This window comes from Apostichopus japonicus, chromosome 16, assembly GCF_037975245.1.
Source record: "Apostichopus japonicus isolate 1M-3 chromosome 16, ASM3797524v1, whole genome shotgun sequence".
NCBI classification, from domain to species: Eukaryota; Metazoa; Echinodermata; class Holothuroidea; order Aspidochirotida; family Stichopodidae; genus Apostichopus; species Apostichopus japonicus.
In genome coordinates, this window is record NC_092576.1 from 10233628 (window position 1) to 10251482 (window position 17855).

Genomic DNA, 17855 nt, shown 5'->3' on the forward strand with positions numbered 1-17855 from the left:
GCCCTAGTGTAATACGAGTAATGTACAAGCAATGCGAGAATTTTACGTTCAGACTGGTTTCTGTAATTACATGCATGGCTATTCTCTCTCGTTTTACGATCCACAAATTCGATTTCATTATGCCAGCTCTCCTAATCATAGGCATGGCAGTTTCAGTCGCACATATAGTTATCCTAATTCCTAGTTATTGTATGCCTAGGCTATGCCTAGCCTAAAAATGTATCACTTTTAGTTTAAAGGGTGGGCTAGCCTCTAGGCATCACGTAAAGCCCTAATCCTTAGTTAAGCCCGAAGCATAAGTTAAGCCTGGGCTTAGTTAGACCTGGACCATTCCTTCTATTACTACAACTGTTATAGCACATTACATAATATGGCACAGTATAAGGCCCAATTAAACTAGGTCTAAGGAAAACAAAGTAGCCTAGGCCTAAACTAGTTAGGCTAGGTCTATACTCATTGGCAACTTGTGGGTTGTGTACACATACAGGCCTAATTATATAGACCATTTTTAGTATGCCATAAACAAGTGCCCAAATGGTTAAATGATCTTGGTTTGTGTTAATTGTCAGCATTGGCCTAGCCTTTTTAGGCTAACATGAATTCAGCCTAATTTTTTCTTCTTCAAAAGTATAGCCTAGGCCTTGGTTTAATTTGGATGCAGTCAACTATCATTTATCAAAGTTGCATCAGTACCTCCTTATTCCCTTAATTGACACCCACATTGATGATTGAAGTTAAAAAAAAATCTTTTTAAATTATCTTTAGACAGTAAATTTTAACTCCCTGAATTGCAGGACTTTTTTTACAAATCAAAGGTGACATGTGCTCTGAAGAAAAACTCCTAACATAAAAAGCCACAGTTAGCAGACTGTGATAATGACAAACCTGGTGAGTGACTACTAGACTGAAATCCAGTTCCTGCAACCACAGCAATAAAGTCTTTGTTTTAATCAATGCACTTGTGTGTTTGAAACTTTCAAATGGACACTCAATGGCAGTTGGTTAAGATATAAGGTTTTACCTTCATCATGGAGAGTTGAAGGGAATCTGCCTCATCATCTGAATAATGGACTCAAGGATAGCAACAAATCATGATTGGATAATGATTTTGAGCAAGTAAATATCTGGCAATTTGGATTATTTTTTTACATATTATTTAAGCTGTTTAGCTCACACACAAGCAAATGATCAAGTGACAACAACCGATGCAGTATATTTAAAGGTATTGAAGACTTGCCCTAAACCGCATGCCGCGCTCTGAAAAGTTTACTTTCCGTTGCTTGCAAGTGAAGTTTTTTTTGTGTCGCTACAAAATGCAGACAGTAATGAAACCTGATACCTTGTTATCTTTTATCTAGACCTGAGATGTCCACGCTGCTATGTGCACTGTGTTGTGGGTATTGACTGTGATGTTTGTATTGACTGTACACTAATGTCTATTTACAGATGGTAGCAAGCTGTATGTGTATTTTGTGGGATCAATGGTGGTGTCTAACACTTCTGTTACACCGCATTCGAAACTAGGTCAGATAACCGGCATGAGACGTTTCTTTGTGCGGGAGTCTCCACACCCTTTAAGGAGAAGTATTTATATCCCATTAATAGAGAAAGAATTATGTTTCAATTGGTAGCATGCAACTTAAAATTTTGCAAACATTAGATACAATCAAACAATAACAAGGTTCATTTACAAGGTAATCTACTGCCCTTTATTTCACATTAGTCTGTCACATTAGAAGGTCACAGCTTTCAATAATTATACAAACAAATTCCCTTGATGGGTGCTTCGTTAGATTCCTGCAATTTTCAAGTTTATCAATGTAATAAGTTCTGAATGTGGCAATGTGGAGAAGCTTTGGGATAATCTGTGGATAAGACTGCCAGACTATCAACAAGATTCCACATCCATGCAACTCCAACTGCTTCCTTCACCTCCTTGCAGATGTACCACATGTCCAAAAAAAAAGTCAGCATTGGTTAATGTAATTAAAATCTGGCTTCCTCCTGAGCTGGCAAATACACATGAATTGTCAAGTACAGAGGTCAGTGTGAAACCACTGAAAGATCTTCTCAGCTTTCAAGAAAACAAAAACTTGAAGCCAAATTGACAGAGGCCACACTGATACCATTCCACTCTCATAAGATGAAGGTATCACACACACTTCATTTTGCTTTTGCGATGCAGTGCCTGGTAGACTGTGAGGGTCACCCAATGGATGTTTTAACAACTGCCTGGTTTATAGAGCTCTGCAACAGATAATTCATCCTAATGTCTAGTCGTCATCCTGTCATGGCCTTGTGCAAGTTGAACCCACTTCAACACAAAGCAGCTATTGAATTCTTGTCTAGGTACTGTCAAATCCACATCACCATCATTGCTGGTTCCAGCTACGCTGACCATGATAAAAGAGTACAATGAGGGTTTTTTAATTCACCCGACAGAGCTTGCATTCCAGTACCTTTGGGCAGCTGAAAAGATATTCAGAAATTGTTATATATGAGTGTGTTTGTATGCATGCATATGTGTGATTTTCTTGCTTTACAGAACAGCTCCATTTTGATAAGCTATGTAACCCCGTGGAAACCTGCCAATCATATGTTTGAAATAGGACAGGCTGAAACGATACATCACTGTTCAGGTAAGGCCAGTAAGGGCAGTGTGAAGAATAATTATCATTATGGCCATTTGCTGTCTGCATAATAACAAACTGAATGATGTCATCAGCCCTGTGCTCAGTTGACAGAACTGACAAGTGATCCATGAAACCTTATTAAGGACATGACCGTATAGTATATATGTTAATGGAAAATACATAAGCTACAACATACACCAGTATTCAGTTGTTGCAGGGTTTTTTTTCTCGACAGACCCATTCAATCTATTGCACCTACTATAGCCTAGTACTACATTCCTGAGAAATTAACACCACAATATCAGTCTTAGGTTTGCCCACAGACTCCCAACTATTGCTAACTCCTACACTCAAGTATATAGTTTAGTTTAGTAGAAAAAAAGACCAGGAGAGACACTCAAGTCCCCATTAAGGACCCTAAGGCTATATGAGAGGAATAAAACCGAGGACATCAAATGTCATACCCAATTACAATGCTTAATGTACTCATCCAAAGTATTCTTAAACCCATTCACACTACTTGCAATTCAACCTTCTCAGGCAAACCATTCCATCCATTCACAACCCTTGTATTAGACTTTAGAGAAAAAGTTATGCCGATTATTAATCCTACTTTGTAACTTCTGGAGTTTAAGACAATGAACTCTGGTACAACTACTTTTGGCAAACCTGAAAAGATCAGTGAAGCATAAATTGTCATTTTATGTGTAGGCCTACTCTATTTAATTGAAGGATCTATTAATGTAGGCCTGATGCTATAGTTGTGCGTCTGTAATCTAGCCTAGCCAGGACTGTGATGTGTGCTTTTCGTTTGTATGACTAAAGTAGGACTAGTACTAGTATGAGGCGTAAAATAAACAAGTGTAATGACAGGTTTTCAGCTAGTTTTCTATGCATTTCAGGTGTGAAGATAAACGTAAATGTCATTAACTAACGCATACTCTAATTCATTACCTGATATCCATTTTGTTCCTCGTATGCCTGTCAAAATCTGACATTCTGAGTCGCTTCGTTTGTTCGCAACGAGCACAGTGTGCAAAGCTGCTATATATTGTGTGTGGTGTTTTTCGTGTTTCGCGCAACTGGTAACGACAACTGGACCTATTTTGATGCCCATGGTTTGCGTGTGACGTCACAAATCGCCAGTTGGCCAAACTCTCTCTATATACGGCTCTGCTTTAACGGAGCTCACAAACGGCCAAGATGCATTAAATTATGATTTACCTTGTTCGCATTTAGTTCTCCTTGAAATACATTGTCACATAAACTGAACAAAATGTTGTACACTGCCGCCAATCAAGCAATGTCTCAGTTCCAAAGAGTGAGAATTCACCCTCTGATAGTGTTTACACTCTTCGCGATCTCGTAGAGCAACTTTCAATTTCTGTCTCATAGGGAATTCTAGCAACTTTTTATATGTCTTAAGGTGGGATACTCCTATTAGAGTCTTTATTTATACACTCGATTGTTCTCCTATTTCAGGAAAAGTGCCAAAAAGCAGCAGGAGAACATCCTTTTTGACCTGTTATCAATCATGATCTAGTTTTTTGTGGCTTGCATGTTCAAGAGCATGAACGGAAGTGCATATTGTGAGAAAATTGCAATTTTAGACCCCTCTTGGCCTACCAGGAGCAGTGCAGGAAAAAATGTTTGCCACTGAGTGAAGTGGTTTGTTTACAAGTGACGAAAACTTCCTGCTCGGATAGCAAAACATCTACATGGTCATGATACGGAAAATTGATAGTGCCATGAAAGACCAACTTATCAGCTATCCGGTGATGGGTAGCGTTTAGCTAGTTAAAACTTCTATCTAGACTTAGAGACCACATTACTTTTGTGATTTAGTTTGTAAGTCAATGGAGCTTTTAATGGGTGTATGCTACCTTAATAAGTAAAACCACTAGCATGTTTGGCAGCTCCACTAAAATGAATTTTCACTTACTTTCAAATAATTGACTTTTTACTTTTCTGAAGAGGGATCACTCCTTGGACACTTTCAAAGAGTAAGTTTTCAATCTTTGGAATTAAGAGTATAACATGTGGAACATACAGAACCAAGAAAAATAACAACATGAAACATTATCATTGAAGAGTTTTATGTAATCAAAGAAATGTTGTTCACTAAATGGAAAGATAAAAAGATTAAAACATAGTTAAATCAAGTATAATTAACATTTTCCTTAGTAACAGAGCCATTTTGCAACACAATTCCAATGTTTTCTTTGCCATTTTTTAATGTTTACTGAGATACAATTATTCCAGGCATTAATAAGTCATGTAGCACATATTTTTTCGGTCTCAATTAATGTTTACCGGAAACAAAATCTTTATCCACAGATTATTAAGACGACATGTTTTACTCCCGTTGACATGTTTTACTCCTCTCTGCATTATTGTGGCTTAACGTATATATGTAAAATTATAGCATTAAGGCAGTATACCAGTACCTCTATGAATCTAATGCAGCGTTTCCAGCCACACAATTAAAGGCCATACATACCAGCTGCTCACCCAGCTGGGACAATTTTTCTATACTGTAGTGTCATGTCCGCGCTTCAAAGCACTGGCGTATTGTCAGTACGAGCAGTATGAATATCATGTTTCTATCAGATCAAGGTTAGGAACTGTTGTTACTGTCAGTACGAGTGCGTTAAGAGCACGGTATTGGAGGACAGTTTAGAGAGGTATTAGCATTAGGAATTTGTCCCAAATGGCTGACCAGCTTAATCATCGGACGAACATTCATAACGAATGAATCAATACGTTTTGATAAGAGTCACCCAAGACAGATCCAAGGCACTTATACTAAACAACCAAACAACTGATCCCATTTCAAGCTTCGAGACTGAATTAGCTAGCTTTAATCAGTAATTATACCTAACATACCATTCGTTTGAGAAGGTTTTCTATGTTAACTACTGGTCTGCATAAATAAAATCCTATATAATTCCTCTCTCAACCGAATCTGTATTAGCTTACATAAGAATGATGTGGTACCATTCCCTCTCATATGAATCGGTGAGCTGAAACATTGAAAATAATAATTTTATACCTTTTAAGATAAGTCATCCAGGAAAGAACCTGAGCACGAAAACCAAACAGCCGAACGACTGATCCGCTCTCAACCCTTTTCCCAAGTTGCATCGAGACTGTGACTGAGTGATCATCGTCGGGTGTGTATCACCATTCCCCTCGAAAGGGAAAAGATACTACACATGATCTTAGCCAAAGGCCGAAAAGCGATCATTCTATAGCCTGATCACTTAAGAGTCAATTAACATAAAAATGGTACTTTTTAAGTTCATCTAAAGTTTAGTACAGTCTTTATATGTGGCCGGCAAACCATAAAGCCGAACTAATCTTGAGAGTGAATAAATAACTTGGTTTTCGTGCCCAGGTCCAATCTTTCTTTAAAGAACACATATCTTTCGCATTAAATCAAGGTATATACTTTTGGGAATTTCTCAAACAGTGTTTTCGGTTAACCCAAACAACTTCAAATAGGGCCCGGGATCGCCTAAAACGTCAAACAAAGCCACACGTGGCACTATTCCATGCTAAACAGATGGGTTCATATACTTTGAACATGGGTACATCATATTAGTGAGGAATTTATGCATGATTTGTATTCAACAAACAGATTGTTTCTAAGTTTCAGGTAGCCTGATTTCTGAAGAAAATCTTCACGACAGTTTTCTGTTAGCGACTGTGTGATGAATCCCTGTACCTGTAAGTTTCCAGACATTATGTTACCAGTCAGTGCTTGTGTGTCTATCCTGACGATTGTTAAAACGTACCCGCTCACAAATTAACTCTTTCCTATCTTCATTGGTTCAAATTTAAGTGACGTGATGAATATTCATTTAGAACTGTATTTACATGATTGTTATTATTTTATTGCTACGGCTAATTAAGCTACTGAGCGTTGTGGCGTGCGCATGTATTCCAGCTACTTGGAGGTCACAAATGAAATCTTTCCTTTCATCACTGGTACAAATATATTACGTGATGAATATTCATTTAGAGGTATATTTTGTGGTTGTTATTACTTTATTTCCATAGCTTATTTATCGACTGAGCGTTGTGGCGTGCGCTTGTAATCCAGCTACTTGGAGGTCGGAAGTGCTGGATTGTTTGAGTTCGAGACCACTGAGGGTCGTTGATGCTATGGCGATCAGGCATCCACGTTAAGTTCCGCATCAACATGGAATTCCGTACGGAGGTATGACGTTCCAGGTTGTCTAAGGAGGGGCGAATCGGCCCAGGGCGGGAACGCAGCAGGCAAAAGTCCCCGTGTGGAACAGTAATGGGATTGCGCCAGTGAATAGCAGGCGGTCAGCAGCTCGGACAATACAGCGAGACACGCTTCCTTTTGCATACTGTTTTCTCTTTTATTTTCGCGTTTTAACGGATTAAATTTCATCATTTACGATAAAATACTTGAGGGAAAGTTTCAATTGCTTTTCATTTTTAATTTGCAATTTGACGATCTGTTATTGATGTCATTTCTCCCACTTCCATTGTTTAAAAAAGTAATTAGTATATTGAAAAAAAGAGATAATTAATATTTTCGTGGCTGTTTCGGTAAGGTTTGTAATCTTTCGCAAATATATCTATCAGGTAGACCAATGGGGATGTTTGGCCTCACTCTCCTTCAATGTTGATTGTTGTTAATTAAATGTTCGTCAGTTCTCCAAAATGAAAACAAATGGTAAAAAGTGTTAGATATATTTTGATTCCTTCGGCAAGTTCAGTGATGATTGTCATTTTAGAGCTGAGACAAGAAAAAAAGCCACAAAAACCGCATAGGGAATGTATCTTCAATTTTATAAGTTCGGTACTATTAGACTTACATAGTAGTCTACAATAAAAATAATAATAATAAGTATAATTTTCAACAGGTAGACCAAAAGGCTCACGCGCGGTGTAATTTTGAGCCTCTGTCTCCGTACCACATACATTTCAGTATTTGTTAATGTGTTTGTTTTTAGAAAAAGGGCGCTTAATAATTCATTTTATTGACTGTTTTTACTAAACTTATTCCATCCCACATAGATACTGCTTAAATGCATACAAAAGCTAATCTCGCTTTTTGCCAAACAATGAACTTCTCATTTTATCAGTAAGGTCACTTTTGTTGTCTGCTTTTGACAAAATTGTGGCACATGACGTTTAGAAGCAAATACAATATATTCCTCACGTTGAAATATAAAAATAAAATCTGAAACGGTATTACTGATGTAATGAGTATTGATATTGATGAAACATCTCCAGTAATTTATTTATACCAAGAGGCATTTAACAAAATCTCCAAAGTGGACCCAGCTATGTTTATGGTCGCTGTTCATAACAGGCATCCCTACCACGATCATTAACGGTTGTTGATTAATTTAAACTGACCAGTTCACGATACGTGAAGTCGACACAGTGTTCTAAGCATGGATCTTATTTAGAGTAAGAATAAGAGAAAGACGAACTTTATTAATCCTTTTAAGGAAACTACAGTGCTCGCAAGGTTATAACACAAAAAGAATAAGAAAGAAAACTAATAAGAAAGAAAACATGGAAAGCAGCAGGCTGTACATAAAAGGCAAGGAAGACAACCAAACGTTTAAAATTAATATTATGAATTTTAATATCCTGAGGAATGAAAGACAAAGGATAGCTGGTTTTGGTAACAGAAGAAGGCTGCCTGAACCTACCATTCTGCAAACTTATACTTATGTATTATTTTATATTTCTTGATGAAGTGTTCAACGATGTTTTAATTTTGCTGTGGTACTTTATCCTTAGGCATCATGCACCCTTGTGACGTATGCTTATTTATTCCTTTTCCTTCCTTTAATCTTTGCAATATTTTTTTACACAGTATGAACGTTGATAGCAACAGTATAAGGACAGGTGTAAGATTGAATATTGGTTAAGTCCCACCTCTACAACAGTCGACAATCAATATATTATTGTAATTAACAAAGAGAACCGGTAAAACTTCAAACAGTTTTGGTTCGATGTGGTCATATTTATATTTGAACCTGTAAAAACTTCAAACAGTTTTGGTTCGATGTGGTCATACTTATATTTGAACCTGTAATAACTTCACACAGTTTTGGTTCGATGTGGTCATATATTTGAACCTGTAAAAACTTCAAACAATTTTGGTTCGATGTGGTCATACTTATATTTGAACCTGTAATAACTTCACACAGTTTTGGTTCGATGTGGTCATATTTAATTTGAACCTGTAAAAACTACAAACAGTTTTGGTTCGATGTGATCATATTTATATTTGAACCGGTAAAACTTCAAACAGTTTTGATTCGATGTGGTCATATTTATATATGAACCTGTAAAAACTACAGTCAATACAGTTATTCTCAGTACTGAAATTCTCGGACATTGGCATTAGCAAGAGTAACATGTCCAGTATTCTGATATCGAGTGACACTAAGAGGAACATCCACCTCATTAGATGATGTTCCTACATCACACACTTTGACAAAATTCCCGGTCTTTGCATACTCTACAACCTTCCACTCCTTCTCTACTCCCTCACGGATGTACAATACCAGCCAATCATCACCAGTCCAGATGATATTGATCGGTAACATAGCAGACTTAGCTGACGGAAGCCATAAAGTGCCACAATGCTTGACTGTACCATCAGAATCTATCAGGATGACGTCATCAAGACTTCGACCAATGATAGCAAATAAATTACGACAGTAGGCAACTCTGGATATAGCATTAGAGCGTACAAAGTCTCGTGTATCTATTACTCTAAGAGCAGATCCGGAAACATTGTACTCACGAATAGAGTGATCACAGCTGGTAGAGATGATAAACTCATCGTTCGGATCATTGCTTGGATGATGTGCTGTAATACTGGAAATCCAGGAACCTTCAGGTACCTCATCAATCACCAAGGATGAGACTGATTCTACAGAATCATACAGAGAACCATTCAAGCGAGGATGTACAATGAAGACAGCTTTACCTACAGCAAATAATGAGTGTCTCTTGCCATCGTAGTACATATCTATATTCGACATAACTACAGGATCATCGTGATTATCAATCTTCTTCAGATGTCTCCAATATTCTTTACTGGAATCTTTAGGATCAAAACAAATTAGCAGAACGCCCCCACTACTTTGTCTTGCATCAAATATATGTAATAACTGATCAGCACGCAAGCTTACACTTCCTAACAGCATACCGACTGTCATGCTACAAAATGTCCCATCATTTGGTATCTTCCTGTACAAGAGATCGACAGGTTTTACCTTTAAGTTTTCATTCTGCTGATCAAGCTGGCTTCGTATAGATTTCATTTTCTTCATTCCTTCGATCAATTCTTGGAGATCATGTGATGATTTCTCTGTTTTGTTTTTCTTCAACTTTGCCAAACGTTCCAATTCTTTGTCAAGAATTTGGATCTCATGTATGTCTTCCAACAGCTGTTTTTGATCAGATACCTCTTTTCGATCCACTTCCTGTGTAAGGTCTCGTTTTAGTTTTTCTGCTTTTTCTAAAAGAATAAGAAAGTCCTCATGAATCTTAGCTCGAGCATCTTGCCTTGTTTTTCGGAGGGAATTTTTCTTTTCTTTCCAGAAATTCTTAGCAGATAAACTGCTTGTTTCTGCAGCCTCTATTTCTTGGATAAGATTTTGCTGATGCTTAGATACTTGATCTGAGATTTCACTTATTTTAATGACCTCACAATTCGTCTTTGGATTATGCGCAGAATAAAGACAGTCTGGACAGATTTTGGAGAGACAAGACAAACAAAAGTACTTCATGGTTTGGTCCTCGTGATCGAGACATCTTTCAACTGAAGCTTCGTCCTCTGTGAACAAGGAAATACAACGATTGAAAATTCTTAGCCGTGAACGCAATGTATGAAATCAAATTGTATGTAATTATTGATAACACCGCTGAAGAAGACCTTTTTGTTTCATTTTGCTTACCGCATAACTCTTATATATTACACAACAACGATACAGTAAAAGCACATTTACATATTTATTTAAAACAAAATCAGTTCGGTGGAGCAGACATTTTTGGAGTGCAAAAACGCACCTTTATTAGGTGCATACCACATGAAAATTTTGGAAATCTAGTGAACCCGTCCTACTCCCCCCACACCCACCTTCACCTCACCCTACCCGTTTTCGGAAGACAAACATTTATTGATGAGTTTTGTAATTTGATAATGAAATTCAAAATTGCGACAAACTTTAGTGTCGATTTCGAGACCGACTTGTAGTAAGTAAATGGCAAAAAATATTAGAAAGTCGGTAACTTGCTTTATAAGCATAACTGATATATTTATTTGCTGGGAGTGCAGGGTCCACATAAGCTGCAGTAGCAATTTTAGAATATAGTTCTTGTAGCTGTTTTTAAGCGCAAAATACTTGGTAGAAAAAAAGTTTTACACTACATTTCTTTTGTGGGAATTATCTCAGAGTCTTAGTGGGGATTTAAGGAGCCATATAGGGCCGTGTCCCCGTTTGCTCAAGTTTTTTCTTCGGATATTCCTGTTCTCTCGTATCGTGTTTTCAGCACATTACATGTGAAAGAGAAATTCAATTTTGGAGGGATTTATTTCAAAGCCCTTGTAGTCTCCAGGGAGCGAAACGCTTGGAAGTTGTTGTATGTTGAGATATCTCTCGTCCTCTAGTAATGACTTTACAAAGCCGAGCACATGTGACAAAAAGGAAAGGAATTTCTGTGAAATATTTTCTAACTCCTGAAACTGCATTACTTTCAGATGTTCGATTGCATTGGTTTTGCGTTTGTGAAACTAATATAGCCTAAATTTAAAAAACGTGGGACGTAATGTTTCAGGGAGTGAAAATCCCCCCACGGTCCCCTTGTTTGTGAACGAAATTTTCACCACGTTCAAGATTCGTGATCAAATCTGATGAGAATTGTACAACATGAGAATATGTACCATTATAAAGAATCCAGTTATAAGAAATAAATGTCACACAACCTTGAAGACTAAATAAAGCTATTGGTACATTTATGTTAAAATCTTCGGATTTCAGTGTGTTTTATTATTGCATCATGTTGCGACTTACATCATGAATTACAATGCCATGTAAAACATAAAGAACACGCAGTCACAAAGATTATGAAACGCCAAAAGATTGCATACACCTATTACTCACGATATCTTGTTCTGTAGTCCTTCAGCAGCTTTGACGCTTCTGAAAGTCGAAGCTCGTCCAACCAGTCGATAAGTACGTTAACCTTGCGTTCGCTGAGCAGGTCATGACCTTGCAAAACAGCAAATAATTCCCTAGCATTAGTAATCAGTTCTCTTCTGGCTTGACTTATATCTTCACAAAGAAACGCCAAATCCTGTACATTTTCCTTTGTCAAGACGTCGGATATACGTAGAAGGGTGAGTCTGAACTGCGAAGTATTGCTTGATGACGTCATAATACATCGATAACTGTTTATAAAGCTTAATTTACTGTTCCAAAATAGAAGAAAAGGAAGAAAAATTTTCGTGAGGTAACGATGTTACAGATTACATATGAGAGTCAACAACACCTACCCGTTTGTCTTTAACCTCCAATGCGCCTAGTTTTCTCTCGTAAATCAATCCAGCAATTTCACCAACTAAACGTGTAAAGCCATCACTTATCATTAATTGCTACAGGAGAACTAAACCTTATTCATTGATCATAAGGCTTTGACGGAGATGATGAACAACTGCTACAAGTATGAAAAGGAAAAAAAAAACAATAATAATGCATAATGTGCATATTCATATATATATATATATATATATATATATATTATATGACTTAATTTGTATGATTGGCAACACATTATACATTCATGTTGAAAATACAAATGGAAAACAACTATAAAGTTGGAGGGTTTGTCTCATAGTGGCCCTACTTATGACACCACATAGAAAAAAAGGAAGTCCTTGCAACAATTATTGAAACCTTATAGCTCCCACAGGCAGAAGTAGTTTACATTCGACATTAAAATACATTAAAATTCATCTCTTTAGTTTGAGGTAATTGTGATTAGTGTGACTTCTCTAAAATGTTGCCAAACCCTGTTTGTCACAATTTTAATTTCATGCAAATTTAAATGTTTGATTCACCGAAGAAGCGTTTGTCTCGTATATTTCATTTAAATAAGCAATATCAACTATCAATTGAAGAGTTAAAAAATTAAATAATGAATTCGAGCTTCCGTAATGAGCCTTAGTGGATATTACACACTATACGTAATAGTGCTTGTAACGGCGATCTATATGTGTATTTGTTTTCATTCTGCAGTATTGTTAATGCATTGGAGTAAGCTCAGTATGTTCAAGTTGTATGCAGTAATGCACGTTGAATTATTTCCATTTTTTAAAAGTATAATCACTAGAATAGGAACGACACATCACTGCCGGGATATATATATGCTTACATATACTTCATTGCAATGGCCAATGACTAACGGCGTTGACAGAACGCGGAGGGATGGCGGTGCAGTCTTTAAGATGGGTCAAACTAGGACATTTTAAGGGTCGGATACATGACAAACAGGTAAAGGGTTTGAAACTAATGTTTTTCAAGCAGACTCTATTGTAAGGGGAAAACTGGTAGGCGTTACAATTTTTTTAATAAGACAATCAATAATTAAGGGTATACTAGCATAGGTCTTTAACTAGGTATATAGACAACGTTGTATTGATATAGACACTTGTGATACTTTTATGTGGGATTGAAGAAGGAAGTAGAGAAGGGGGGGGGGGAATCATACCACATCACGTGGATCCCCGCCTGATGTTTTTGTATTTTTATATAGATAGGCCTATAACTGTAGACACTGAATCTGAATAATGTAGTGAACCATCTGCATCGCTAAAACTCATTAAGCCATCATACTGTATACTCATGTGTAATACTTACGACCAACTAACGAAGACACGCGATATATTTGGCATCCTTTATTCGCTGCAGATTCACTCGTTCATTGGTTAATCTATAACACCAATCATGCATTATTATAGTAGAGTCAAGGCATAATGTCATAGATTAAGATACAAATTGAATAGAAACATATAGGCTTAAATTTACCCTTAAATATATATAAATACCATGTGACTATTTAATTGTAACTCTACCTCGATGAAAGTAGTCAGATCAAAACGCATGTAACTTGTTGTGTCTTCAAATTGATCTAAATCGGATTTTTATGTAGCTGGAAAAGGAGATTAAACCGACTTCCTCAAAGCTCGTTTATACACGAAAGACGACACAAACGACTACAGGTACGCGGCGTTCCATATGTCCACAGTATAGTAGAGGCAGCGCCCTGTAAAAACCCACAATGCAAAGCGTGTTGACTATTGTTTGCGTGCTGTGACCCGAAACACGAAAATCGCACAAAATAAACATCATCGGCGTATACACCAACTGGTGCAAATTTCAGCTAGAATAATGTTAATCATAACACCTTATCTATTTTAGAGCACACGTCATACACGCTGTTGAAGTAGCCTACAAAGAAAATACCTGAACGCGATGAAAGAGCTTCAAAGCGCCTATACAAAATCCAACAAAAGCGACGTTCTATGAATATTAGCACGCAAGTTGCAATCGTTGATTGATTGATATTTCTTCTTGCATTTTGAGTGTAAGAGAGTAAAAATACTAATTTAACATTCTCTGCATTCCATGGTCAAATCTGAATGTTTTATCGTGGTTGGCGACTTGGAAGCGTAAATGCCATGATCTTCTACGTCATCAGATCACATCATCAGAAAGCAAAAACAGAAACACTTCTTTTGTGCTCCTACCTCCTCGGGACAGCAGCGACAGTGGAGGGCTCTCTCGCTGGCTGGTGACGTATACTTCAAGGATGAGTGCTTGGGACACCTGACTTTTACTTGAAGGATAAACCAAAACGTTACCTCAAAATCTTTCGACAAAATGTATACTTTGTGTACTCCGTACCACATATTTCAGTATTTGTTAATGTTTTTTTAAAAAAAAGAGGCGCTTAATAATTTAATTTAATTTATTGTTTTCACTAAAGGGACACTTATTCAATTCCACATCATGGATACTGCTTAATTGCATACAAAACCTAATCTCTTTTTTAACCAAACAGGGGCACTTCTCATTTTATGAGAAAGGGGACTTTTGGTGTCTGCATTTCACAAAATTGTGGCACGTGAAGTTTAGAGGCAAACACAATATATTCCTCAATATTCCTGAAATATAAAAGAAAATAATATATGAAACGGTCTTACTGATGTAATAAGTATTGATATTGATGAAACATCTCGAGTAATTTATTTATACCAAGAGGCATTAAACAATTTAACAACATTTCCAAAGTGGAGTCCATATCTGTTTAGGGCGTTGTTCATAACAGGCATCCCTACCACGATATTGTTGATTAATTTTATGTCCCTCTTATACTGACCAGTTCACGATACGTGATGTCGACACAGTGTTCGTTACCATATTTCTTATTTAAAGTAGGAATAAGAGTAAGAATAACTTTATTAATCCTTTAAAGGAAACTACAGTTCTCGGAGTCGATGAAACATAAAAGAATAAGAAGTAAAACTAATAAGAAATAAAACATGGAAAGCAGCAGGCTGTACAGCAAAGGCAAGAAAGGCAACCTAACGTTTAAATTAATATTATGAATTTTAATATCCTGAGGAATGAAAGGTAAAAGATAGCGAGTTTTGGTAGCAGAAGAAGGCTGCCTGAACCTACCACTTCGCGGAGTTATACTAATTTTATGATTTTATATTTCTTGATGACGTGTTCAACGATGTTATAATTTTACTGTCCTGTGGTACTTTATCCTTAGGTATCACCCTTTTGACGTAGTCTTCTTGATTTGCTTATTTGAAATATTATATTCCTCTTATTTATACCTCTTCCTTTCTTTAATCTTTTTAATATGTTTGTACACAGTATGAACGTTAATATCAGCAATATAAGGACATGTGTAAGATTGAATATTGGCGAAACCCCATCTCTACAACAATCGACAATCAGTGTATTGTTGTAATTAACAAAGAGAACCGGTAACACTTCAAACAGTTTTGGTTCGATGTGGTCATATTATACTTGAACCTGTAAAAACTTTAAACAGTTTTGGTTCGATGTGGTCATATTATATTTGAACCTGTAAAACCTACAAACAGTTTTGGTTCGATGTGGTCATATGAATATTTGAACCGGTAAAACTTTAGACAGGTTTGGTTCGATGTGATCATATTTATATTTGAACCGGTAAAACTTCAGACAGGTTGGGTTCGATGTGGTCATATTCCTATTTTGTTACAGACTTCAGTTTTCTCTGTCAAGGAGTTTTAAAACTGTGTTATCTGCCTGGCCTATATCTATATGTAAACATATTTGTGGTAGTTGTGTTGTGAGTTGTGTCATCTAATGTATCTCTATCACCATTAGAAATTGTTTGCTTTTCTATCCTTGAACGTTTATTCGCTGTTGTTACAGTGATTCAGGTCTCCTAAAAGAAAACAAGAATGCCTAAGAACAGGTATATAGGGTTATCTTTTGGGTTGATCCGGCAAGTTCAGTGATGATTTGTCATTATGAGGCAGAGAAAGTTGAAGAAACTCCAGATATAACAATTACAATATCTCTGTCAACTTTATTTGTTCGGTACTCTTAGACTTACATCGCAACTTACAACAAAAATAGCAATAATAATAACAATAATAATAATATCAACAGGAAGGCCACAATGCTCACTCAAAGTTTATGACTCTGGTTCTGTCTACGTTTAATGAACCGGTCTTAGGTAAACAAAATTCATTTATTTTTAATTAATTTTTATCTTTTTAGTTTAACAGGGGCAATGTATTCTCTCAACGTCTTACACAGGATAATCAAAAGAACGTGGTTGATACTGGGATGTTATTAAACGTATTTAAAAAGGGATCAAACAAGGTTTTTCTTTTGCTAAATCAAGTGTTGACGTACATATTGTTCTGATAATTTGTATATTTTAAAATCATTACATGACCCTTGGTTAGATCTTTGGTAAATATTGATTGGTAAGTATACTATGAAAAATTATTGTCCAGATACCATACTGAATTTCATTCTGAAATAATATCCTTAAGCTAAGTAATAACATTACGTTTATTCCGTGTACAATCGAACCACCAAGCTCATGCATCAGTCAAGAAGCTGGAAAATATTAAAGAAGAAAATGATAGCCCATATTTATAAGTGAAATGAACAAGAAAGAATATAAAAATGACAGTCTGTGTACGAAGAAGACACATAATCATTAATAAGCAGCTAGGCCTACTGTGGTGTCTCATACAATTAAAAATTAAACATCTGCAAAAGTAACTACAAAGATAGCTTGGCTCTATTACATATTGGCTCCTGTAGTACTATGTATTATAATATACATTAACTAGATGTGACGAGTCCTAAGCCTATAAAGTATCTCACTGCTACTTTAAACTGCTACTCTGTCGATTAGAGCGACTTCGTATATTTTCCCAATTATTTTATATTGTCTTTTAGCTGCAGATTGGTGCGGGAAAAGATATCGCTATTACTCCATGAAAATCAATGCGTTAAAATAAATAAACCAGAGAAATATACTCTGAATACAATTAAACAGCATGCAATTTAGAATATACACACAGATTGAAGATGAATAAAACATCTTCCATTGATACTTAAACAAACGCTAAAATGAATGAAAAATCAAAGGTATAAAGGTATCAAAAGTATATTAAGTAATTGAATAAGAATGGTAAGCGACTTGCCATAATAATCTACGCAGATATAGAAAGATAGTTTGGTCATAACATTTGCAACACCTTGTTAAAAAAGGTATCAAACAATGGCATAAAAATAAAAGAAACAACATTGATAGCTTATTTCTCTGCTTAGATACGGTATACATTTTTGCATTGCTGCATCTTATGTTCATAATTTTACAGCGGAATGGTTTGTCCGTGATTTAAGTAGACAAGTGATGAAGCAGCGGCAATAAAAATAACAGCAAATCAATAAATCAATAAATGGGTCTAATATTACCTATAAATTTAGAGTTTAAGATACCAAAATATAAAAATATTATAGAAATCAAATGATCTAAATAACTGTGAAAAAAAGCTTGCAAATGACTATTAGGTATAATTCAGTAGACCGATTCAAGAATAACCATAAAGATCTGTTCTAAAAC

The 17855-nt window shown here is 36.1% G+C and overlaps 1 protein-coding gene across 4 annotated transcripts; it reads right to left on the reverse strand.

The window, feature by feature from the left end:
- Nucleotides 1-1686: 1686 nt before the first annotated feature.
- Nucleotides 1687-13922, reverse strand: LOC139982871 (uncharacterized). Of its 4 annotated transcripts, XR_011798404.1 has the most exons (4): nucleotides 13777-13922; nucleotides 11807-12114; nucleotides 3588-10479; nucleotides 1687-2469 (listed from the first exon to the last, which is right to left on the reverse strand). XR_011798404.1 is itself a non-coding variant. In XM_071996020.1 (3 exons), the coding sequence occupies exon 3, from the start codon at nucleotides 10430-10432 to the stop codon at nucleotides 9008-9010; it is 1425 nt and encodes a 474-aa protein (XP_071852121.1). In that variant the 5' UTR covers nucleotides 10433-10479; nucleotides 12199-12359; nucleotides 13777-13922; the 3' UTR covers nucleotides 6695-9007. The 4 variants fall into 4 exon arrangements, 3 of the variants coding, with proteins under 3 accessions (XP_071852121.1, XP_071852122.1, XP_071852120.1); XM_071996020.1 differs by lacking the exons at nucleotides 1687-2469; nucleotides 11807-12114 and adding an exon at nucleotides 12199-12359 and having other exon boundaries at nucleotides 6695-10479; XM_071996021.1 differs by lacking the exons at nucleotides 1687-2469; nucleotides 11807-12114 and adding an exon at nucleotides 12199-12356 and having other exon boundaries at nucleotides 6695-10479; nucleotides 13777-13920.
- Nucleotides 13923-17855: the final 3933 nt, after the last annotated feature.

Excerpts from the sequence above, each read along its gene's own strand:
- LOC139982871 (XM_071996019.1), bottom strand. The coding sequence starts at position 12,080 with ATGACGTCATCAAGCAATACTTCGCAGTTCAGACTCACCCTTCTACGT. Across the intron at positions 10,480-11,806 it reads GGACTACAGAACAAGATATC|AGGACGAAGCTTCAGTTGAA; the intron begins GTGAGTAATAGG and ends CCTTGTTCACAG.